The following is a 25,750-nucleotide window of genomic DNA, read 5'->3' on the forward strand; positions in this document are numbered from 1 at the left end:
TTAAATTTTTGTTGTCAAAGTGGCTTTTTCAGGTGAAAAAACTCTCATCATTAAACGCTTTTTTTTTTTTTTTTTTTGGCTTATATATGCAAATTAAAGCTTTATTAGTTACTTTATATTACTGAAGCTTCTTACACAATTTAAAGTAAGATTTTTTTGGAAGAGGGTTACTTGCACTTCATATAAATGTGTAAATAATGATATGCTCCTACATAAATTATTGTACATATCCTCTTATAGTGTATCCAATTGAAAACGATATAATAACTTACCACTGGCATTAGGGAGCGCAATTCCCTTAAATCAATATGGCGGAAAAAGTCAAGACTTGCAATCTAAGAAATATTTAAATTAAAATCATAAGTAGATATCAATTAAAATAAAACTAAAAGCAGAAAAAGATTTTAATATTTCACTCACTTGCTGTAAAGTGGGGAAACGATAACGACCCTGCTCAAAAATAAACTTTAAAACCTACAAAATTTATTTCTTTTCATTAATATCAATCAAAAGAGACATAACATGAAATACATATGCATGTACACAGCCATAATAATCATACATTTTTTAGCATTTTTATTCTTTTTTCTCCCATTCAAACAAAAAGAAAATGAAAACTTACATCACTGACTAATGGTTTATTTTCTACATCTTTATAATTTTTTTCAGATGGATGTGAAGAAGTAAGTTCATAACCAGCGGCCATTTCAAATAAAAGGTGACCTTTAAATAAATTAAAATGACACACACATATATATATATATATATAATCAAAGAAACAAAAACTAAGACAACATAATTTTTAGATTTTTAAAAAGCAAATTCTATGAAATATGTTAAGAAAGATATGTGTTAGAAGTGCTTAAATCCTCTGTTTACTCAAAAAAAAAATAAATAAAAATAAAATAACCGTGGAAATGGGAAGTTTCTTAAAACCAAATCTGTTTCTAAACATAATAAAACTTCATTGCTTTTATAATTTGATATCTATATACATAAAAATGAATGCTTTTGTGTTTGTCTTTTATATAAATCTACAATTTAATTCCCATCTTTATAAAAATTTTCACATTGGACCTTCAAAACAAGAAAAAGGTCACTGTCTACATAAAATTCCTCAAAAACCAGCCTATGGGGTTTGCACTCTTTATATATACATATTTTATGCTAATTTAACAAACTTTTGAAAGCTTATCAGGTTCAACGTTTCTTCTAACCTTCTTCGGAAACATACAATGACCTGACTAGAACAGAGAGCTTACTAAAGCTATGTTCACTAATTGTAGTAAGTAGACAGGATACAGACGAAGGGTATACAAAACCCTTTATTTTTTCTTTATATACAGTGACTTCCATACTTCGGAATACAATGACCCTCCACTCGGGGTCTAACTTAAAAGATATCAAAATAAAACTAAACTCTAATTTAACTTTAGAATAAGATTGGCCTTATAATAACAGGAAGCGTATGTAGCACAGAGACTGTGAACACTACAATACGTTTAATTTATCAAGAGGATTAAAACCTCTGGCCTGGAAGGCAAAGTAGCAACTGCGTAACTTCTAAGGTAAGCGGCCTGCTTCGAACTCACGGCTTCCTCTCTTCTGCTTGGCGAAAAGGCCACACTTAAATACTTGGCGTTCGCCAGACAACTTTGCATAAACTCCTTCACGCTTATAATTCTGGCCGGAAGTAGAAAATAAGAAGTGATAGTAAAGATTTAAAATAAAATAAACGTTAGTAAAACTTAAGATCCTTACATACTTCCCGCCAGAGTTAATTAGTTTGAAACTGAGGTCTAAAATGACCTTGTTGAAAACTTTTAGCTCTAGAAACTAACGCGAGGCCAACCTTTTACAATCATAACTTAGCTAGAAACTAGAAAATTTTAAAAGAAAGAAATTTGTTACAATAGCAGCTCCCGGAATATACAACAATCTTTTTTCTTTTTCATCTGTACTGCATCTAAACAGGAGCTTTATTCAATTCTGGTTCCTTCCAGAGATCTGGAAGGAAAACTAGTTTAATGAAATGTTACAGAATGACATTGCAAATAACATATAGAATATACTTTTCTTAACATTCTTATTTCATTCATGACTATTTTAATTATCTCTCCCCGTGCTCTCTGACATGTGTTGTAAAAACACCAAACACGAATGTGTTTCTGTCTATGTGTTCAACACTTCCTCCTACAATCAAAACACTAACGTGTTAAAATTCAACATACGAGACCTCTTAACACACCCTAATTCCAACTCTAGACCCTGAGGTACTATTCTGAAAGTGGCTAACTCTAAAGTGTAGCGTCAGAGAGCCTAACTACATCATTCAACCTTTAACACATATTCACCATGATTTAATCTTTACAGTCACACGAATAACAAATTTTTAACATTACTTTCACTTTTACCATATCATGGTATTTCTAAACATTCAAAATAACAGTTCACATGTATACAAGAACATATCAAGATGCCGTTAATTTTACACATTTGAAAACATACATTAGTAGTATATTGTTAACTTCTATTGTTTTCAAAGCAAGTGCCAATTCTTTCTACATTGAAATAATACTACATTTCAAAAAGTCTTTCAGACTAAAACTTCTTTCTTGTTAGAATGTTTTAAATAAAATTTATACAATAACTTTTTACAATATTTAAGTCTTTATACAACGCTATTATACATCAACTTTAGTTTTACGCGCGAGTAATTGAAAAACATAATAAGAAAATCGGTCACAACTCATTTCTCGCCCTTTTGGCGATAAAGGTAGACCTCGCATGAGGTAAAACTTCTTGAAATCTGCCACTTGCAGTAAGAATGAAAGATTAACTTAAGTTTGTAAAGTAACATAAAATTTTACTTATCTTTGTAATATTCAGACATCCTTTTCTGGGCCCAGTCTTTAAAGGTGCTGCAGACCGTAGCTTGGTTGATCCTCCTTCTTGTACGGGCTCGCCCTTCAGTGCTTTCCTCTGGAAGCTTCCGTTTTTCACCACTACGGCCACCCTTGAACATCTTCCTTTTGTGCTCTGCTTGTGGTCTTGGCCGTTTGAAGGCAGCTGGTCTTGGTGGAACCGGAAAACTTCTGTCGTGATCCTGCTTGGACCTCGTTGTTGGCCGTTCAAATTTTTCTTGTACTTTTTCCTCCGCCGCTGATGGCCCTTCCGCAGTTCGGCGACTTTTGCTGCGGAGAGTTCTGTCGGATGAGTCAATCTTCCGTTTCACAGCCGGGTTATAGTTGCCGTCCTTTCTCCCGGTCTTTTCCACATACGTCGTCCTTCTCCCTTCTTCATTCTGGGGGTGTTCGTGAACTCTGTTTTTTGGACGGTGGAACGGCTTCTTTTTCTTTTTACCTTCAGGTTTTCCGCGGGGCAATTTTCTTTTCACTTGCTTCTGTCTCTCATTGGCTTGCCCTTGTACCTGTCGTTTTCCCACCTCTGGAACTTGTACCTGCGGTGTCTGCCGTACCGGATCCTGCAAAAGATCTGAAAAGATTTGCATTTTATTACGATCGAAGTAGGGCTTGATTTGATCAATGTTTGCGGAACAGGTTTCACCATTTCTTGCCTTTAACACTACAACAGTGTGAGTTATTTTTTCTATAACATATGGTCCTTCAAAGCGTGGAAAAAATTTGGCAGTTTTATCTTCTGGTGCTGAAGAAAGTGAATGCTTAATTTTTAGTACTTCATCTCCTACTTTATAAGTTACTCCCCGTCGTTTCAAGTCATAATACAATTTTTGTTTTCTTTGTGCTACTTCCGTATTCTTTTTTGCTTCTTTTATTAGTTTTTCTATATCACCCATTTTAAATTCTGGGGCTCTTTGTTGCACATAAAATAGTTTATCTAACGGTGTTATAACCTTTCTGCCTAGAAATAACTCAGCAGGAGTTTTGCCCGTTGTATCATGTTTTGCGGTCCTAAGGGCGAAAGCAAATTCATTGACATAGTTATCCCAGCTTTTATGAAAATTTTTAACATAACTACGGATAATTTTCACTATATTTCTGTTGACCCGTTCCGCTATATTTGATTGCGGCCGATACGGGACCATTTTTAAATGACGTATGCCCAGTTTTTGGCACATGTCTTCAAATATATTACTTACAAATTGAGGACCATTATCCGATATAACTTTTAGGGGCGCCCCGTATTTTAAAATATATTTATTTAAAATAGAATCGGTAACTAATTTCGCGGAGGCTCGTTTTAAGGGAACAATTTCGGTCCATTTACTAAAATGATCAACTATAACAAGGAGATAGCGACTTTTGTTTAACTGACTTTTTGGGAAAGGGCCCAATAAATCGATGCCGATTATTTCATTTGGAAATTCGGATTTAATACTATTTAGAAACCCGGCCGGGCGGAAATTAATATAATTAACGGCTTGACATGTTGGGCAGGACTGGACATACGCCCTTGTTAACTTTTGCAGTTCAGGAAAGTAGACTGCCTCGCGTACGCGTTGGATAGTTTTTCGAATACCAGCATGAGAAGCTAAAGGGCTGTCATGGAGCTCTTGCAGGATATTTAATCTAAGACTAGCTGGGATAACAGGTCGAAATTCGTTGTTGGAATTCGTAGTTTTTGTATAAAATAATAGACCATCTATTAGTTCGTAATGGGCCGCCCTATTTCTTATCGCCACAATATCTTGGTGGCTAAAATTTTCAGGATCCTTCAAATACTCATAAATACTTCCAAACTCAGGATCCTTACCCAGTTCGGTTATTACAGTTTCTCGGGAATTTATTGTACACGCTGTCAGCATTGCAACTTTTACGGTATTACCCTGTTCGTCTAATTTAATTCGTGATAGGGCATCTGCTACAATATTTTCCTTTCCGGGGGTATGCTTGATTACCAGATTATATTCTTGCAGCTTGAGTGCCCATCTTATTAACCTTGGGGATAAATTTTTCCCAGAGTACAATCTAGTTACCGCCGCATGATCAGAATATACTGTTATCGGCGCCTTTCCAAAATAGACTCGGAACTTTTGCACTGCTAACAGAACTGCAAGTGCCTCTCTCTCGGTCGCGGAATAGTTTCTTTGTGTTTGATTTAAAGTTCGGCTAAAAAATGCCACTGGCTGCTGATTTTGCGAAAGTACCGCTCCTGCCGCATAATCCGAAGCATCCGCTGAAATTTCTAAATTTTCATCCTTTTCAGGAAATTTCAACACAGGGGCTTGCGTTAATGCTTGTTTTAATTTTTCGAAAGCACTATTGGCTTCGGCCGTCCACGAGAATCTTGCCTTTTTCCTTTTTAATTTTAACAATGGCTCAGCGATAGCCGCAAAATCTTTTATAAAGGACCTATAATATGAACAAAGTCCTAGAAAAGAAGAGAGCTTCTTTGCCGTGTTTGGAGTCAGATACTTTTGTACAGCGATTATTTTTGATTCATCTGTCTCGATCCCTTTTTGCGATATTTTGTAACCTAAATATTTTAATTCAGGGGCTGCAAATTTGCATTTTTCGACATTAACTTTTAGACCGGCCTCATTTAATAAAGAAAACACCTGTCTTAAATCCTGTACATGTTGGTCTAGATTATCACTAGTAGTAATGATATCGTCTAAATAGATAAATGTGGACTTTCCGAGAACAGGTCTTAACACAATGTCCATGCATCGCTGAAATGTTGTTGGGGCGCCTGAAAGGACAAACGGCATCCGCAAAAATGCATAAGTGCCAGACTTGGTTATAAAAGCAGTCTTAGGCACGTCCTCAGGCCTGATCCCTATTTGAAAATAACCATTCGTTAAGTCTAAAGTCGTCATAAATTTGGTTGATTTTATGTTCCTTAAAATTTCTTCTATAATCGGTAACGGATATACCGGATATTTCGTTATGGAATTTAATTTACGGTAATCAATAGCGAATCTCCACCTTTTTGGATGCTCCAAAGGATAATCATTATTTTTCTTACATAAAACCACCGGACTAGCATAACTACTTGAGATAGGCGTTACGATCTTTTTACGTAGCATATCGGTAATATGCCATTCTATAATTTTTTCCTTATTCTTATCATACCGGTATGGTTTTTGACGAACCGGCAATGCATCTCCGGTGTCAATACTATGGTTAGTAACCTGGGTAAATCCTGGAATATCACTAAATAAGGAAGCAAATTCACTTACCACTTGTCGGATTCTATCTTGCTCGTCATTAGGCAGGTGGTCAAGATTTAACCTTGGCGGTTCAACCTTTTCTACACGCACTGGTTTCATCGTCAGCTTAAGAGACGCTTCATTAAAATCCAGTGTAGCTTGTGCGTCTGAAAGAAAGTCTATTCCTAGTATTAAGTGTGCTTGCAAATTCTTTACTATAAAAAACATCACCTTTACTTGTTCGTCCTTGATACGGATGTACAAAGGTACTTTACCTACGCACTTACATTGTTCTCCTTGCGCCGCTAATACTGTTGTATTATCCGCATTATATATGCGGTATTTGCGAAAATACTTTCTAAAAAAGACTTCTGCCACACAGGAACACTGCGCGCCGGTATCCAGGAGTGCGGTGGCCGGGATATTATTTACCAAGACTTCAATCTTCGGAAGAGTTAAATTTTTCACCATTACTGTATTTAACTTGTAGGAAGAGGGGTTTTCGTGGCCTTCGGATTTCCGCACCCTCTCGTCAGCAGAAATCCGTTTTAGTTTAAATTATTTTTCCTTTCGGTGCTTTCCTTCTTTCTCCACTGGCCTTGAGACTTTTTTCCTGGGTTGCTATTGAACTGTCGACGTTCGCCTGCTGTTTTTGAATGCTCGGGTTTCCTTGCCCACTGATTCGCTTTTTCTCCGTAGCCATGTGCTTGAGTTTGCTGTAGTCTTGGCGTACCAAATTGGTTTCGCTGTTGATATTGGCGTCTTCTTTCGACGTCCGCCGTTCTTCTACTTTCAAACTGGATTGCTAGCTCAAATAATTTTTCCAGTGTAGTCGGATTTCTCAATTCAATAAAGTCTTGCACTTGGGGTAGTAACCTCGGCAAAATCACTTGAATTATTTCAGGATCCGGACAGTTTCCATACAAGAGCTTGAAAACGTGAATTTTTCTTAAAATAAAACTCGAGAGGTTTTCCATTCTTTGTTGATATATACTAAAAAGTTCTGTTTCTAATTTCGCACGATCCCTTACAACAGGGAAGGCTTTTAGTAGGGCAGTCTTGAAATTTTCGTAGGTATAGGTGGGACTTCCTGCTTGACCCAAGAGACTTCTGCCGATACATTTGAACCAGTTAAGCGCTTGGCCCCTCAAAGCGCTGGTAGCTAAGGTAACTTTTTGAAACTCGTGCACGGGGTAGAGCATGAAGTGGTCATCCAATTTTTCCAAAAAACTGGTTACCTGTGAGTTTCCATTAAACGTTGCTTCTGGTTTCATCGAAGCGCACATGGTCTGGACAATGTACCCAAATCCTTCCAGGGCGGCAGCTGGCATTTCTGGATTCTGAGCTGTTTCTGCAGGCAGCACAGGTTCTTCTTGAAACTCGGCCATGGTTATTCTTCGTCGGGCGCCACTATCAGGTTCAAAGTTTCTTCTAACCTTCTTCGGAAACATACAATGACCTGACTAGAACAGAGAGCTTACTAAAGCTATGTTCACTAATTGTAGTAAGTAGACAGGATACAGACGAAGGGTATACAAAACCCTTTATTTTTTCTTTATATACAGTGACTTCTGTACTTCGGAATACAATGACCCTCCACTCGGGGTCTAACTTAAAAGATATCAAAATAAAACTAAACTCTAATTTAACTTTAGAATAAGATTGGCCTTATAATAACAGGAAGCGTATGTAGCACAGAGACTGTGAACACTACAATACGTTTAATTTATCAAGAGGATTAAAACCTCTGGCCTGGAAGGCAAAGTAGCAACTGCGTAACTTCTAAGGTAAGCGGCCTGCTTCGAACTCACGGCTTCCTCTCTTCTGCTTGGCAAAAAGGCCACACTTAAATACTTGGCGTTCGCCAGACAACTTTGCATAAACTCCTTCACGCTTATAATTCTGGCCGGAAGTAGAAAATAAGAAGTGATATTAAAGATTTAAAATAAAATAAACGTTAGTAAAACTTAAGATCCTTACAAGCTCAGCGATTTAAAAGCAGTTTGTTGCCCCTCTGAAAAGTGTAATAGTATATATATATATATCTGTTTCAAATTTAATCAGAAAACTCGCTGATGTAAAAAAATTGTGTTGCCACTCGGGAAACTGCTATTATATTAATTTATCTCGAATTTAGTAAACAAACTAGGCTAAATAAAGATAAATGTGTTTCCACTGCCTAAATTAAAATATTTTAAAGTGTGTAAGCAAAGGGTAAAATATTTAATTTTTCACGCATTAACATACATGTTATTGCATCGCATGCATTTTCTTTGTTTTTCAAAACTGAATTTCATTTCAAAAAGTAAAGAATTTTGTTTGTCATCACAAAACATTACTTTTGCTGTGAAATCAATTATGCCACCAAAATGAAAATTGACTGCTCGATCTACACCTCAAACATGAAAGAAAAATGCATCATGAGCTTCAGAAACAAATGAGCAACGGGAAGCATGATGGAAAAATGTTCAAGTATGCACTCCTCAAATCCATTCATTTGAAAGAAAGGAGCAACAGGAAACAAGACTGAGAAACATTTGATGAGAAACATCTGAAACAGATAAACAGGAAGTAAGACTGGAAAACATTTGAGTACACACTGCTCAATCCAGACGAACACTGCATGCTGATTTAAATCTTTGTGCATTCCATTATGATACTAATTATGATTACAGTCTTCATCCAAGTGTGGTCATTGGAAAAATGGATAAATCACGCATGTATGATGCTCACATGTCATAAAACCTTCTGATTTATTCATGTATGAATTAGATGAAAAAAAAAAACAAAACATATTATGTATCCAAAAGCAATTCAATAAACAGAACACAAACACTTTCTTTCCTTTATGCAGCATTGCAACGCATGCTGGGTAACAGCTAGTATGTAAATAAAACAAAATAAACTACTTGAATGAATTAGTCTCAGTAAAGATCTTTTACTTAATATGCAACTATTTAGCAACTTTATCAGAAATTATTATTTTATTATACTTTAATTATAATATTTATTATTATTTTATTGCAATTATTATGCTTTAGTTATTATATTTATTATTATTTTATTGCAATTATTTTATTAAACTCTATTAATATTTTAGTACTTTATTTTACTTCTAAAAATTAATGCGTAATTTAGGCTAATAAAGGAGCAGGTAACAGAAAGATAAAAAAGGTACATTCCTTTTTATTTGCCTTTTTCCTGAATTTGAATTTATTTTATATTTAAAAATAAACTTTTTATATTTAAAAATAAACTTTCAGAATTTAAAAATTTGGCATAACAATGCAGAGAATGATTGCTCCTCTATATTAGAGCACCTATAGGTGTAGGTGCTCTTTCAACACAGTATTTTTATCATTTTGTTTCTTTTACATTTTCTTAAATTTTAATAATTTTGTATGACTTTTACTCACTTTAATTGAAAGCCATGTGGTTGAAATATTTAAAGATTGAACTAGACTTTTTGATGTCATTTTGTCATTATATTTGCATTTGGCATGAATCTTCATTCAATAATGCTTCTAATTCACAGATCTCGGAATTAAAAATTTTCTATAGAAACTAATCTTAAAATAGCCAAAATGTTGATAAGTCGCCAAATTTAGAACCATTCACATCTCCAAAAGCGAAAAGTTGTTTAAAAACTCTTTATTAGAAAAAATGAATTTCGAAATGCTTATATCTCACTTCTTGCTTAGAAACTCGAATATCCCATCAATTATATTAGAAACAAATTATAACCCATAAACCCATTCAAAAGATAACCATATATGCCAGTGAATCGCCGAAAATATTTCTCCAAAATGCTAATTCACACTCAAAATGGCAATTGAAAAAAGAGACAGAAATTTCAGATGATTAAAATTAAGGACCTTCTGTTGATTTTCGCCAAAATTAAGGACTTTTAAGGACCAAAAATCGATTCCAAAAAATCTAAGGACTTTTAAGGACAGTACAAACCCTGTAATTCCACGTCTTAATACACTTTTACACTATGCTCCTCATATTTCACGTCAAATTCACTATTATTAAAATTTTGAAACCACTCACAGCAAGTTCTCTCACTTAAGGCAGCCTCACCATATGCTTCTACAAACAACTGATGCACCTCAGCTCCAGATTTCTTCAAATTAAAGAAGTAAATCAATAATTCCTGCAAATGACACTCATTTGGCTCAAAACTAGACAGTTTTGTGCAAAAAAAAAGTATGTGATCCTGATACAAAATAGCTAATATTTCAAGATTATGTTGTTAGCAGATGTTCAACCTAATGATATGATGTTTTACATCAGCTTTAATCATAGCTTACTAGTGAAGCCATTTTTGCCGAACAGCGGAGACTTATTTGTACTCCCAATAATTTCCCATGATTTTAAAGTTTGGAAGCGATGCACTGAAAACTCTTCAAAACTACGGAGAATATAGTAAATGGAAAATTACCTATTAGCAAAACATGATGCAACAATTATCACTTTATACAAACTAAATCACATATCTAAGTAAATGAGGAATAAATAAATGGTCTGTAATGTGTATATTTACCATGTGGTATTTGTTTGAATATTGCCTTAAGAGAAGAAACAAATTCTTATTAGCTATGTAAAACTGAAATGGTCTATTTATATACCATATGTTAAGCTTAATAGCATGAAATATCTTTCTATGGCCTAAATAATCATATTTCTATGAAATATTACAAATACGTTTTATTTAACTGAAACGAAAAAAAGTTGCAAAACTTAGAATATTATACCAATTTGAATAAATTTCATTTCTGGTGTTTAAAGAAGACTTGTGACGATTTTCAGACGTTCTGAACACTGGCCATTTCACTCTCAAAGAAGAATGTTTAATCAGTTATGGCAATGCCATCAGGGTTATCTGCCAAAGGGAAAAATACTTTCATGGAGGACTTTCAAAGGGAAAAAGGCTTATATTCACATTACTCTAGGAAGAAATACCTAAGCAGCTAGTTCATTCACTGGGATTCAAATTTAGGCTGTTCAAATTCCAGTAATCCTGAACTACCAATGTTCATTGTCTACTTGGCCACTAGTGAGCTTGTTCAGGAAGAAAGATTCCTGCCATATTTTTTATTAACTTCAATATAAATTTGAATTCAGTATAAAATAACTGACAGCCAATCATAAAATTAACTGAAACAAATCACATGGTCATTAAAATGAATCAACATATTACATAAAAATGAGCAAAGTTAACAAATGTGATTGAAATAAATGAACCTACAAACAAAACTAACCACTTTAATGATGAATTAATACAAAAATTACATGTTGAACTATTATCAGTTATAAAAATAATTATTAAAATTTGATGTCCTGTATAATGAAAATACACACAAAAAAAAAAAAAAATTGAGAGGTATACAAGGTAAAAGATAAAAGATTTCTTTGAAAAAAATTTTCTTGAAAAAAACCACATTTGATTTTCAAGTCTAGAACCATTCAACATACGGAAGTTAAAGTTATATAAAAATAAATAAATAAAAAATAACATTTTTTGCTTCACTGCATTATCTTATTCTATGCATTCTTTTGACTTGTAAGAAAATCACACGCAGGTTTATTTTTAATAAAATGAATAAATTTTTTTGCATATTAAAATAAGATGTTAAAACTTTCATTCAGAAATATAATAACACATGAAAATCTCAATAGATATAGCATAAATGCTATTTTATCAATTGAATTTCTCCTTCCTTTGCCTGTTATCAGTAGGCTTAACAGTAGACAACACAGTGCTGTTGAATGATCTAAAACATTTCTAAAAAATTCAACTATTTAGGATCAGAATGTGTATATTAATCAATTACTATTTTAAAATGTCATCAAATCATTCTCACAGATCATATTATGTAAATATGGAAAATTTTATACTGTAAAGGAAATATCCAAGATAATAGCAAATTTCTGTTATCATGGATATTTCCATAATGAATAGAAATAGCAAATTCACAGCAAGTCACAGTTAAAAGATTTTAATACTGGAAATGGAATGAGTAATACAAATTATCAGAGGAAGGAGGGAGCTCCAGGACTTGATGCTTGTTTAATTAAATTTGAGTTTGCATAGTATATTTGCATAAATCATACTAATCTATTATGCTTCAAACCAATATTCAGCTATCCAATTTCTACATGGTGAAATATAATTCCAAATAATGCCTTTGCATTATTCTAAAGTTCTTAGTCCCCACAATATAACATAGTTACCAATCTCGAAGTCTGAAAGAACCAAGTAATTTTTTGTGCGAAAATCAGGAGAAACACTGGTTTTAGCACTGGGCAGCGATATCATTTCAATGTAACTCCAAATGTACTTTCTAATACTAATTTACTAATACTTCTAAATACTAATACCAATTTCATAGTAATACTAATTTCCCTTTATAATGAATAATTCAGGTTACTGAATTATTTGAAATCTTCTTACACTTTTATAGAGAAAATACTGAGTAGGAGAGGAAAGCTTTTATTTATCAAAATATTTTTTAAATGATGACAATAAAATTAATAAACAATGTACACAGTATTTGTGTGCATAAACTTTATAATGTACCATATATTGAAATAAACGAAAATTAAATGCAAATGTTAAGTTTTTCATACAAAGTTCTACAACTGTCTACTGTGGATTATGACAATTCAGATCAAATAAAATTCTAATAAGAAAAATTAAATATAAATAATATTTAACAAGAAAAGGATCATAAAATGTGGTAAGGGGAAAACAATACAAATCAGATGATATAAAATTCAATAGGAAAAATTATTATGAAATTTACTTTAAATTATACAATTTAAATTGCATTACTTTAATAAATTTAATTTATTGTTGGAAAACATTTTTTTCAGTAGCTTTCCATAATAAAGGTAGCAGCTTCCTTAATACAGTAATCCTTCAGTAGCTTCCTTAACAAAAATTAAAAACTGGGAAATTCAGTGACCTACTGGGAGATCGAGAAAGTTGACAGGTATGACATATGAACTTTAAAATTAATTTATAACTAAAAATAGGTTTTAATCGTTACCACACATATATTTAGTGCTGCTGAGAGTGTAGGTTTAGGATCCCATGAAACTAGCTCTGGTTATGGTGATTCATTTTATGCAGCCTTCCCTTTGGACACAGAGTCTTTCAAAACTGCATACTGTTTTACATGCTGACAGACCAGTCATATAGGCAAATTCGCAACATAGAAGCAATGCCTACATGTTTTGAAGCATTGATCAAAATGTGTAATTTATTGGTTTCATCTAAATGTACTGAACACAAAAAGAAATTATCATGCAGATTAAATATTTCAGACATTCTGTTCATAAACTTACCAAAGCACATAACTTCAACAGCGTCTTTATTGTCATGCAGCCGCTTAGGGATTACTATATGTGATCGAGGTGTATAACCAAATAGAGTATTTTCTAGACCTGACACCCTGAAAAGAAAAAAAAAAAAAGGACACCCAATGTGTTTTTCAGATGAGTGATGACTAACAGAATATCTTTTAAAATTAACACAAAAAAAAATTTCATTTACTTTTCCTGTAACCTGAAAGGCAAGTACAGCTATAAAACAGTCAACAGTGAATAACATTTTATCTTATGCATAAAAAACATGAAAATGGTATGAAAGATTTTTTAATAAATAACATCATGTTATCACAATGCATATTACTATAAAAATGAAAAATTCAAAAATATTATTGACAATAATTGAAAAATATCATCTTATTTCATATGAACTGCAATCGTTCACAAGAAGAAATGATATTAAAGTATAAAAATTTACTAAAACGAAATTTTTATTTTCTAAGAATTTAAATATTCTCTGGATATACAAAAAAATATTATCTACCTCAATCAAAGATATTTATTTTACCCACTTTTTTCCATTCCTTTCACTTAATAAAATGTTTTCTCTCCTTACTATGCAGATTTTTTTTTCTATCGAATTCTACTCGCACTGTTTTATTTCCTGGCACATAAAGAATATAGAAGGAGGGAAGGGAAATTTATTTCAGCATATTTGAGAAGTATACATACTTTCTTATTTAATTAATTTTTCCCTTTTCTATTTCAAAATAAAATAAAAAAAATCTGAAAGGTTTCAGATTTTAATGGTCACCCAAAGGGCTCTTTTAAAGTTTAACTTGTTTCAGTACAGATTACCAATAGAGATGGCCCAGGTGGGATTGCAAAACATTTTATAAGATACTAAGATGAATACACATTTAGAATAATGTGGGAACATTATATACCTTCTGTGTATTTGAAAAGTGAAAAATATATAATGCACTGCTCTAAAAATATTTAAACTCATGAATTGAATGCAATTAATTTTATTTAAATCAATCAGATTAAAATTAAAATAATAATTATAATAATATTCTTATAAACTGCATCTACAGCTTTTAAACAGTTTAGCTTGCTAATTACTAATAAATTAAACAAATGTGAAAGATAAATATTTTACATTTTGCCAAATGACAATAGGCTTAAATGAAAAGTGAAATAGTGCAAAATTATGTTTAAAATACAATAACCTTTTTTGGCTGATAATATGGACAACTTAATGCAAATACATTTTCTTATCATGGTAGCACTCCTAAATTCATATATTCCAGTAAATTCATATAACTCATATATTCAGCAAATGCATATTCAAATTGAATACATAAAACATTTTTGGTACTTTCTAATTACCTGAATCTCTAGTTTACACATTTGTTAGATATGTTATGTTTTAGCACATGTGACAACAGCCAATCCACTTTTGTTTGAGATGAGAAAATTTTTACTTGTTTAGAACATAATGCTCCTTTATTATTATTTATGAACAGCCATAAAGATAACCAAACAAATGTTTTTTGCCAATTCACAAAAGTATTCAACAAACTGCCTACTGTAGGCATGCAGATAATCAGTAAGTACCAAGTACCAATCAGAAAAGTACCAATTTTAGCATTATAATTACATAATGCTAAAAATCTTAGCAGGGTGGATGAAATATTTTCTATCAACAAAATATGTTGACTTAAATATCCCATTACAGAACTTCAATCCCTTACTGGTCAAAACATAATGCTTCATTTGAATGGCAGCAGTGAAGTAAATATTCTCATAAGGCAAACAAAAATTTCCTTTGGTTCTTGCATACTATCCCATTAACAGTGAAAACTGACTACCATTGGACTATGAAAATTGTGGAGATCAGTTCGAAGCTGTGCCTATCATTCCTATGGAATTCTAAAGGAACTAGTGCCTCTTTATTTAATGATCAGTCAGTATTTGATCTGCTTCATTTCTGTACTTTGTTAAGAGGTTTTTTTTAAACTTTTATTGTTTTGTTAAGTCCTCCAATTTTACCAGAAATTCTCTTTAGAATGCTATGAGTACAAACTTCCCACAGGTCCTACCTACTCCTGTTTTATCAGCCATATTCAGCTGCCCATATTTTGTCAAATAACACACACATTTTGATAACAGGATCCCATAACTTTGAAAATAACCCACAGCTTGCCATTTTGTAGAAGTCATATCATAAATTTTAATTTTTCCCCCAAAAATTTAAGGAAAATATATGCCAATAACAAATAATTTATTGTTTGTTCACAAAAATAAAAGGTAGCTGATAGAAAATCTGTCAAATTACATCAAATGAAAGCAAGCATGGCATGAGTATACTGTTAAGTCATGCTTATCGATAACTAGCACTAAATTATCTGCAACAGTTTGATGGTCAATGAGATAATATATATGTACTTTTTTTAACAAACAATAAATGATGATGATATATATATATATATATATCATTTTTATGAAATATGGCTTGAAAATTCATTAAGAAATTGCTGCACAAGTTAACAAGCATAACTAATAAACAATTTTAAAATCAAATTTAATTTACAGGAAAAATTACTGTTGCAGATTATCACTGTCAGGATCAGAATGAAAAAATATTAAGTCCTAACATTCATTTGCAAAATTTTTCAGCCAGTATCTTGGAAAGTTACCAGCTCCAAGTTAAATTCCTTTATTATCTTTACTACTATTAAGCAATATGTAATAATATCTATCCCTGATTATCATGCTGAAATTACTTTTTTATCAATACATGCATACTCCTGACCCAAGTGAAATGGCACTTGAGCACCAGGGTTCCTAGGCACAAGGCCTTACCTCTTGTAAAAATAGTTATAAGTTTTGAATTTATTTGTGTATTATCTCAAAGAAGTTCCTAATAAAGATCAAATACAACAAACATGAAAATAGTGCAACCTTCAAGCATTAGTCCAAGTCTTCGTTATTTAAGGAACATCCCTAACAACTAGTTCTTGCAGAGTCGCACTAGTTGAAAATAAAGTTACTACCACAAAGTAAGTACTGAAGCAGTAGAGCTGATAATAGAAAAGTGCGGTAACATACAAACAATTAATGCCAATAGAAATAATACAAAACAAGGGGACCAAATACAACACAAGAGAATATTTTAAATAAAAGTGGTATATTAAAATTTATTATGAAATGTGCTGAACCTAATAATAAGAATGAAATAAAAAATAATTTGTCCACTGAGTTATATGTAGCTTGTAATTTGGGGAATCTGATCTGTTATTTTTTTCACAATGTTTTGTATGGATATGCCTTTAAATATTTGGCTAATTTCTTTAAAGACATCAAATACACGTTTACAACATTAAACATGACACCAAGACCTGGTATTCCAGGATGAGATGAATTTTCATTATGAGTGTTCCTAGAAATGCATGTCTTCTTAACAGCAACTACTTAGGAGATTCCAGTGTTCTGCATATTTACATTTGAATTGCTAACTTTAATAAAGTTATCCTTTGTCTTAGAATCAATATTATGCATATGGTACTTAGGAAATTTAGCACATCCATAAAAGTTTGCAATGTATCCAGTTAAACAACAAACAACAGTTGCAATACCTAACCATTTCTAATCTTCTTCTTTTTTGGGGGGCTGTATAATGTTTGGTTTCATGCTGTCCAGCCCATTTCACACATGTAGGCTTTAACGTGCATCCTTCAGAAGACTGGTTAAAGCATTAGCAAATGAGGTACTGAATCACACCACCTTTAACTTTATATAGAACTACAGAATATTGAAATATAAAATCTTGGTAATTTCATGTGTTCAATGCTGGGGGTGACATTTTATTGAAGTTGGTATAACAGCATAGAGTTTTTTCTTTCAACCTAAACATCTGTGCCACTTTATTTGCCTAAGTTTATAAGTTCCTCCTCTATTTCATATCAGGAGGCAGCCCCTAAATACCACTTCAGTCAAAAGGATGTTCAGATTTTTGTCAGGTAAAATAATGATCAACATGCTTATCAACTTAACTTTAACTCAGTTTATTTAGAAATAATTCCATAGTCCTTTTTTTCATCAAGGAAAATTTTCAAGAAGTCACAATTAACCCATCCGGAAAAATTTGCATCTGTATTGCATTTAAGGATTTTCAGCAAAAGATTTGACAATAGGCGGAACCATGATGGGTTTCATCTTAGGGCTTACCTTTAGGCAGTGGCGTAGCTAGGGTGGGGCAAGGGGGGACATCTGTCCCCAGGCGCAGCATTCAGGGGGCGCCAAATTGATGTTATTAAATTTTAGAATGAAATGTTTTCCGTTCTTGGAACAGAGAAAGGGGCGCAACATCTTCAGTTGTACCCGGGCGCTGAAAACCCTAGCTACGCCTCTGCCTTTAGGCCCCACATGGTGCCCACAATGCAGTTATCATTAATCCTTTCATGACGGCGCACCTTTGTTTAAGACACTGGTGCGGGACGGAAGGAAATCAAGCGCAGTCATCGCACAGGATGGGTTTTTGCATCACTAAGGCTAATAATTTTATTTAAAAACTCAGGAAAAAACATTTCACTACTAGCATCGTAATTTTTGGTACCAGTTTAGATTATTACTTGAGCTCTTATATATGTTAAAATCAGCATTTAATAACCTTTTTTTTCTTTATTTTACATGAAAATATATTTAAAAAATTGATAGTCTTGTAAAATAATTTTTGGAAGCACTATTCAAATTATTCCAAAGTTTTAATTTATAAAATTTGTCAATAAAGTTTAAAATTAATAAAACAACACAATAAAGACTATTTACAGTAAGAAGTAACAAAATTTAAAATGAAGACCGAGTGTGGTAAATCTTGAAACATGGAGAGAAGTATCACTTTCTATCTCTTAGAAGAAGTATCACTTTCGAACTCTTTAGAAAATGAATCATCACTCTCATCTTTGTTAGTAAATAGTTCATTAACCATACGAGTGTATTCTTCCTCTGATAAATAGCGCCTTCACGCCATAATAGACTGGAGGTGAGACTTTCTGAAATAAAAAGGGAAGGATCTGAAATATATCTGAAGACAATGCAAAATGTAACAGAGCTCCACATAGTAACCCTAAAAGACAGTACATAGTAGAGGAAGATGTAGAATAAAAAAAGGAATTGGATATTAATCAGACACACGAATGTTTATATTAGTACTTGGTGATTTAAAGAGCCCACCTCTGTTTATGCTTCCCTCCCACACTCCCAACATTAAGTAAAATACCACGATCAGACAAAATATATACAAACTCAAGATCAAGAACCTAAAACTGTGTTCATTTTAAAAGTAATGGACATAGGATGCCATCTAATAGTCTTAAAAAAATGTTCCAGCTTAAAATGCATATACGCATCACCCGTCCACTGAATTCAATCTCTAGTGATGCATGGACGGGACACTCGGCTGTAAGAGACATTCTCAGGGAATGCATATATGGGACACCCATCCAGAAAGGGTTCAAAGTATTACTAATATAACCACAAACATCAAATTTAGATAATTCCTGAAATTTTAACACCAACATTTTATTTTAAGATCTTATTCGGCTTTGCTGTACTTTTTGGCAAAGCAAAAACATCAGCATCCAGGACATCATTCACATGTTTCTTCGTTTTCTTCAAAATTTTCTTGTTTTCACCAGAACTTTATTTACTACAGCAATTAGAAGCATTCATAACACAACTAGCATCATTTTCAAGATCACTAACTTCAGAAATATCATCAGAATTAACATTGACAGAATGCAAACTAATATCACTACTACAAGAAGCTAATTTTTAGTGCTATGTACACAATATAAAGTGAACTATTTTAATCACAACTGGCACCAAGTTGCTTGCATTTTATAACCCTGTAACTAAGAATTTTTAGCCTCACGTCACACTCATGTTCTAAAATACGCTTTTACTGAATATCATTGGCGAGCAGTTCCCTAATCTGGTTTTGAAACAGATTCAGTTCCTTACATAATTTATCACATGTGCCAAGAATAAGAACCAAATCCAAAATGTCATAAGACCTTTTTACGAAGTAATTCCAAAAGATTTTCACCGAACATTTTACATACATTTCATCAAGTTCGCTCATAGATAGCCTGCAGCAGTAGGAGTTTTTCCTTGCTGGGAACAGAGGAAACAAGTCCCCATTCATTACCATAAAAAAACATAACTCATCAACACTAATGAAACACATCCAACTACTTTGGCATTCAGCAGTCGAATCTGATATACTTCTGATCACATGACATCCTAAATTTCTCTTTAGTTTGGATCCAGCAACCAACTGTTCCTATTCCAATAAAATATTAAAACAATACTAATGAGAAGATAATTAATTAACTAAAATGATATACTTAAAGTAGAAGCTTAATTATCTGGAAAGTTTGAGAAAATCCTAGACACTGCTGCTGAATCCTAGATGCACAAAAATTCCAGATAGTTGAGCATATAAAAATTGCAATTAGCAGAAGAAAATGTATGAAATAAATGGAAGAAATTTCTGGTCTAAAATTATGAAAACAGTCATCTTATTTGTTACCAATTTGAACATCTAGAGCCTACATTTAAAATTATATAAAATTTCAGGTGTAGGTGGGAATGCATTTGAAACATAAAAGCCAACATATGTCATAGACCTTAAAACCTATCATTATATTAGCTATTATCATTATATTACTATCATTTATTAACCTATTATTAAAATATCTATCAAATTTTAAAATCCTGTGAAATATGACAGTTCATGGAGATCTTATAAAACTTGCACTAGTCATTCCACTAGAAGTTTAATGGAACAGATCGCTCTTAACATAAACAGATATAAATTATAGCATATAAAAAACTTAAATCGCGTATCCCAAGAAAAATTTATCATCTGTTTTCAAGGACAAATGCTCATTGATCATCTGTTTTCAAATAAGGACACATATCATGGCATTTTTGATTCCAGAATCCTATAACTTAGAAACAATCCTACTGCATGCTGTCTCAAGAAAGGCAGACCCCAAATATTAATATTTTTTTCAAAATGCACAGAACGTATGTCCTTCTTCACAAAAAGTAAACTAGCTTATTCAGATTTAACTGGATTTGCATAAAACTGCAACAAAATTCTCATGATTATGTTGTGACATCATACTTATTCACTATTTTTGGTGCTAAATCCCACTGTGCTCCCATTGGGTCCCTAAACTGCTAACAGAGGACCACAAAAACAAAAGATTTGAGTGTTTGCTGAATATTTTGACTTATAATGAAGAAGATGACCTCATGTTGAGTTGAATCATAACGGGAGATGAAACGTGGGTTTCACATGCTACGCCTGAATGGAAGCAACAGTGCATGGAGTGGAGACACACACACTCTCCTATAAGGGTCAAGGCCAAATAGACTCTGTCCTAGTGCAAGATCTGGTGACAGTGTATATGCACTAACAATTTAATGACCTCTATAAAGGAGTTCCAGATTTCTTATTAATTTAATTTTGGGGAGGAAAAAATTTTTCTACACTATTCCAGTTACTTGAGCTTTCTGGTTAGTTGAATGTAGATGGTCGGGGTTTTACTGTAGTAATAAATAGCAGAAAATACATGGTTATTTGATTTTCCTCTGTCAAAAAAAAAAATCAATGCATATATTCAACAAATATACATTCATAAATAAAGAATGATACTCTGCATATAAATTTTTTGGTGGTAAACTACAAGGGGTGTTTTTTAAGTAAGGACCATTGAAAATAAAAACCAAACAAAATTAAATTTTAAAAAACCAAATATATTTTCATATTCTACATATGTTTCGCTATTTTTCAACATAGTTGCCTATTTTGTTTAAATACTTATATCTTAGAACTAGATTTTGAATACCCTCTTCATAGAAACTTAATGCCTGCTCTGATAACCAAGAGGTCATGGCCATTTTCACATCTTCATCATCGATACAGTGGTTGCCGCCAAAATGATGCTTGAGATAACGGAAGAGAAGAAAATCCCTCGGCACAAGGTTTGGGATACAGGGGGAGGTCTAAAACTTCCCAGCCAAAAGAGTCCAATAAAGCTTGGGTCTTAGTTGCGGAATGAGGCCTTGCATTGTCATGATGTAGCAAAATTCAGCATGCAGTGTCTTTTGTTTTGAATCGCTCTGCATAGCTTTTCCAGAGTACTGCTAGGCTACCACATTTATGGTGGTTCTGCATTGCATGAAATCGACTAACAAAACACCATGCCTATCCCAAAACATGGATGCCATAATCTTGCACTAGGACAGAGTCTATTTGGCCTTGACCCTTACAGGAGAGTGTGTGTGTCTCCACTCCATGCGCTTGCTTCCATTCAGGCGTAGCATGTGAAACCCACATTTTATCTCCTGTTATGATTCAACTCAACATGGTGTCACCTTCTTCATTATGATAAGTCAAAATATTCAGCAAACACTCAAATCTTTTGTTTTTGTGGTCCTCTGTTAGCAGTTTAGGGACCCAATAGGAGCACAGTTTCTTAAACCTTAACTTTTCAGAAACAATCTTGTACAGCAGTGACCTAGACACTTCAGGAAATTCATTTGAAAAAGTGCTTATAGTGAAACGTCTGTTCTCAAGAATTTTCGCTTCAACTAAAGCCACCATATCATCTGTGATCACAGATGGCCAACCGGAGGGGAACTCATCATGGGCATTGTCACAGCCAGCTTTGAAGTCTTTGATTCACTTATGCACTTTCCCTTCACTCAGCCGTAGCATTGTAAACTTTCCAAATCTGCTGGTGAATGTCTGCAGTAGACAGATTTCATGCCGTAAAAACAAATGTACACTGCTCAAAAAAAAAAATGGGACAGTCCTATATCTCCCGATCTACTGGGCCGATTGACAAAATTCAAATTGCGTTCTTCATGTCTCGAAAGCGCGACTTAGGATATATATTAGATTTATATATAGCACTATTCTAACAAATTACGCCTCAAATTACGCCTAAATATGAAATTTTGTAAAATTTGGAGCAAAATTTACGGAGAAATTCACAAATTTATGTTGGCACTTTTTTGTCAGTTTGCGCCAAGAATACTTCACTTGGCCAACTTCTTAATATATGGCAACCTAGTTTCCTTTCCTGTGAGAGGAAAAAAAGTCACCATCGTTCCTTTTTTCCAAATAATATTCTTTATATTATATTTTTAATTATAACTTATTATTTTAAGTAATTTTTTCTTTTTCGAATTTCATTTTAATTGTTTAAGTTGCACGTTTTTTTTTTTTTTTTTTTTTTTTTTTTTTCGAATAACTGTTTTAAAAATTTCTATTTACCTATTCGAACTGCGTAAATAACGGTGCAGCGTTTATTTTTTTTCAAATAGTTTTCTTTATATATATTTTTCGTCATAGTTATTATTTTAGGTAATTTTTAAAATTTTATACTTTTATTTTAATTGTTTGTGTTGCATTGTCTCTTCAGATAATTGTTTTAAAATTTTCTATTTATTCCTTCGAACTGAGCATTTTAAATATATTTATTAATATCAATTTTCCAGAATTTGATTTTATTTATTTGAACTGCGTTTCTTTCGGAAGAATACTTTGTAACCCAGACTACGATGAGTTTGAAAACTGCATACTATATTAAAAGAGAAAATACAGTAAAGCACAGTTTTACACGCCTTTCAATGTTCCGTTCAGAAAAGATATATATACATAAGAGAGATGTATAACCGACATTTTAACTTAGGATGACTTGCATACACTGCTTTAAACAGTTTTATCATTGTGCCCATTGCTTTACACAATTTTATCCTACATTTGGTTTCTTAAAATGTTATTCATATTTTAGTCAAATATTTTATTTTTGAAATCGCAAGAATCAAATATCATAACATTGAAAAGTTTTTAATTTAAAAAAATACAAATACTAAATTTTACGAAAAAATTTATTTTTCTTCTCTTTTTCTTTAAGCATTCTGAAAGTATATTAAAAAGTATCCAACTTTTCGAAACATTTTGGTATTTCTGACAATAATTTTAAATAAAGTTATTGCCTTCCATTTCATAAAGGCCCACAAGCGGCCGAGCGGTAAAGACTCTGATCACTGGTAGTTCGGTCCGAGGTTCGAATCCCACAAACGGGCTGGTTGCATGGGCGTTTTCGTGGTTTTCCCGATGTGTAACATGTATACAAGCCAGTTTTCCTTAAAAAGTCCTGCACGAAGGCATCCCTCCCTTTAGGCAGATAGCCCTCGCGTGCTTTGCCATAATTAAATAATCCAATCCAATCCAATCCTTAATTAAATATAATTGATTTGTAACTTCTACTAGAACTGACATTAAGAATTGAAGTGCAAATAAATAATATCGTGTGCAATCTTGATTAATATAAAATTAAAAATATTTGCACAGGAAAATATTTATATTCAGACAGAAAGTTTTTTGAAATATTTGCAATTACTTTATAAGAAGGATTTATTAATAACCGTAATAATTACTGATTATATTACTGATGATTAGAAATCAGTTCTTGACAATTACATTCTAAATTAGAATTTTAAGAATTATTATAATTTTAAATTAGAATAATGAAAATACGCTACACACAAAAATACATTTTAGGATAAAAAATGAGTTGATTTTTTATGTTTTCAAACTTCTTGAATTCATTTAATAAACATCGTATCCTCGTTATTAATTGAATTCAGAATGTTGGGTGTCGTTTATATAATTTTTCTTACTTGTCCACGGAATCTGCTGACTTATCCAGCGATTAAGTAGCTGCAGATCATTTCTACATAACCATTAAACTTCCATTAATTCAGTCTCTAGAGAGTTGTATATTTATATCATAATTTGACTTTCATAAAAATGATTATTCTAAATCTTATGTTTCTATAAAAATATACTGTGCTTTAAAAATATGGATGATAGTACCAGCCGCTCTTTCAGCCACTTCAAAAGCATCAGTTTGTTTATAAATAAATTGTGCAGTTAATGTCATAAAATTCAAATAAACATCAAATGAAAATTCTCAGTTTTAGACAATTCGATTTAAACGAAGTAAAGTAGCAGACGATAAAACTCTGAACGTAAAAATTTACTCTTATTTAAAAAAAAAAAAAAAAAAAAAGATAGAGAGAAATTTTAAAAAAATATTAAACAAATTTATTTAAAAAAATAGCTTTTCATATAGTATTAATAAATATTTATTACGCATCATTGAGGGAAAAAATGTCATATAATTAATTCTCCTAATAATTAATTATAATTAATTATAATTAATTCTCTAATAAAATTTTAGTTGAAATTTAAGGTTAAAAATAGCTGTGGCAATACAGTGTAACAAAAATCCATAGACCACATTCGGCGTTATTATCGCTCAAAAAAAGATGCCAAATTTCAAAACGCGAAAATATGTAAATTTGTGTATATCTTAGAAAATTTTGAATAAAAAAGTCTAATTTTTTGCAGATATGCTTAAAAATATACCTACTTTAAGATGATGGTAAAAATTTTATAGGTTATAATTCAAAATTTTTTTTCGAAAAATTTATAAAAATTATTTAAAAATAGAAATTTAAAAAACAAAACACAAAAAATGGGTAAATTTTTTTTGGAATGAACCTAAATTTCGAAATGTGAGAGAAAAAATCAAAAACGTTTAATAAAAAAAGAGATATAAATAAATATTTGCCAAATTCAATTAACATTGAGGAGCTAAAATTTTGAGAGCTAATATTTCAAAAACTACTCGTACGATTTTTACAAAACTTAGTAAACTTGGCATAATTTGAGTCGTAGAATCGAAATATGTAAAAAAATGGGTATGTTATTTCAGAAAAAGTCCGATTTTGTGTCAAAATACCTATGTTAGAATAGTGCTATATATAAATCTAATATATATCCTAAGTCGCGCTTTCGAGACATGAAGAACGCAATTTGAATTTCGTGAATCGCCCCAGTAGAACGCGAGATATAGCACTGTCCCTTTTTTTTTTTTTTTTTTTTTTTGAGCAGTGTACCACCAACCATACATCGCACGGGGCACGCAATTTGATAATCTTGAACATTTTAAAGATATAGAACACATCATACAGGTTGCCTACACAGCCGCAACTGAGCCCAGTTCTTTTGAAGAAATGCTGGGACACGATGGAAATACCTGTTGCAGCTTGCATGCCACCTATTAGTGTATACAACAAAACCGGCCTTACTTAAAAAACACAATATGTATTAACTTCCCCTCTTTT

At 32.3% G+C, this 25,750-nt stretch overlaps 1 protein-coding gene across 4 annotated transcripts in view; it reads right to left on the reverse strand.

The window, feature by feature from the left end:
* Slob (Slowpoke binding protein) overlaps window positions 1–25,750 on the reverse strand; it is a 111,264-nt gene that overhangs the window by 45,583 nt on the left and 39,931 nt on the right. For all 4 annotated transcript variants that reach the window (XR_015043585.1, XR_015043586.1, XM_035352503.2 and 1 more), the window contains 4 exons: window positions 13,487–13,593; window positions 623–723; window positions 421–474; window positions 273–335 (listed from right to left, as the gene is read on the reverse strand). Coding sequence is in view for 2 of the 4 variants with exons in the window: in XM_035352503.2 (XP_035208394.1) it covers window positions 273–335; window positions 421–474; window positions 623–723; window positions 13,487–13,593 (325 nt within the window). In the remaining 2 variants the exon portion in view is untranslated. The remainder of the gene's footprint in view (window positions 1–272; window positions 336–420; window positions 475–622; window positions 724–13,486; window positions 13,594–25,750) is intronic.

This window comes from Stegodyphus dumicola, chromosome 10 (assembly GCF_044657685.1).
Source record: "Stegodyphus dumicola isolate Sdum_Otavi_A_Nest chromosome 10, ASM4465768v1".
Classification (NCBI taxonomy): domain Eukaryota; kingdom Metazoa; phylum Arthropoda; class Arachnida; order Araneae; family Eresidae; genus Stegodyphus; species Stegodyphus dumicola.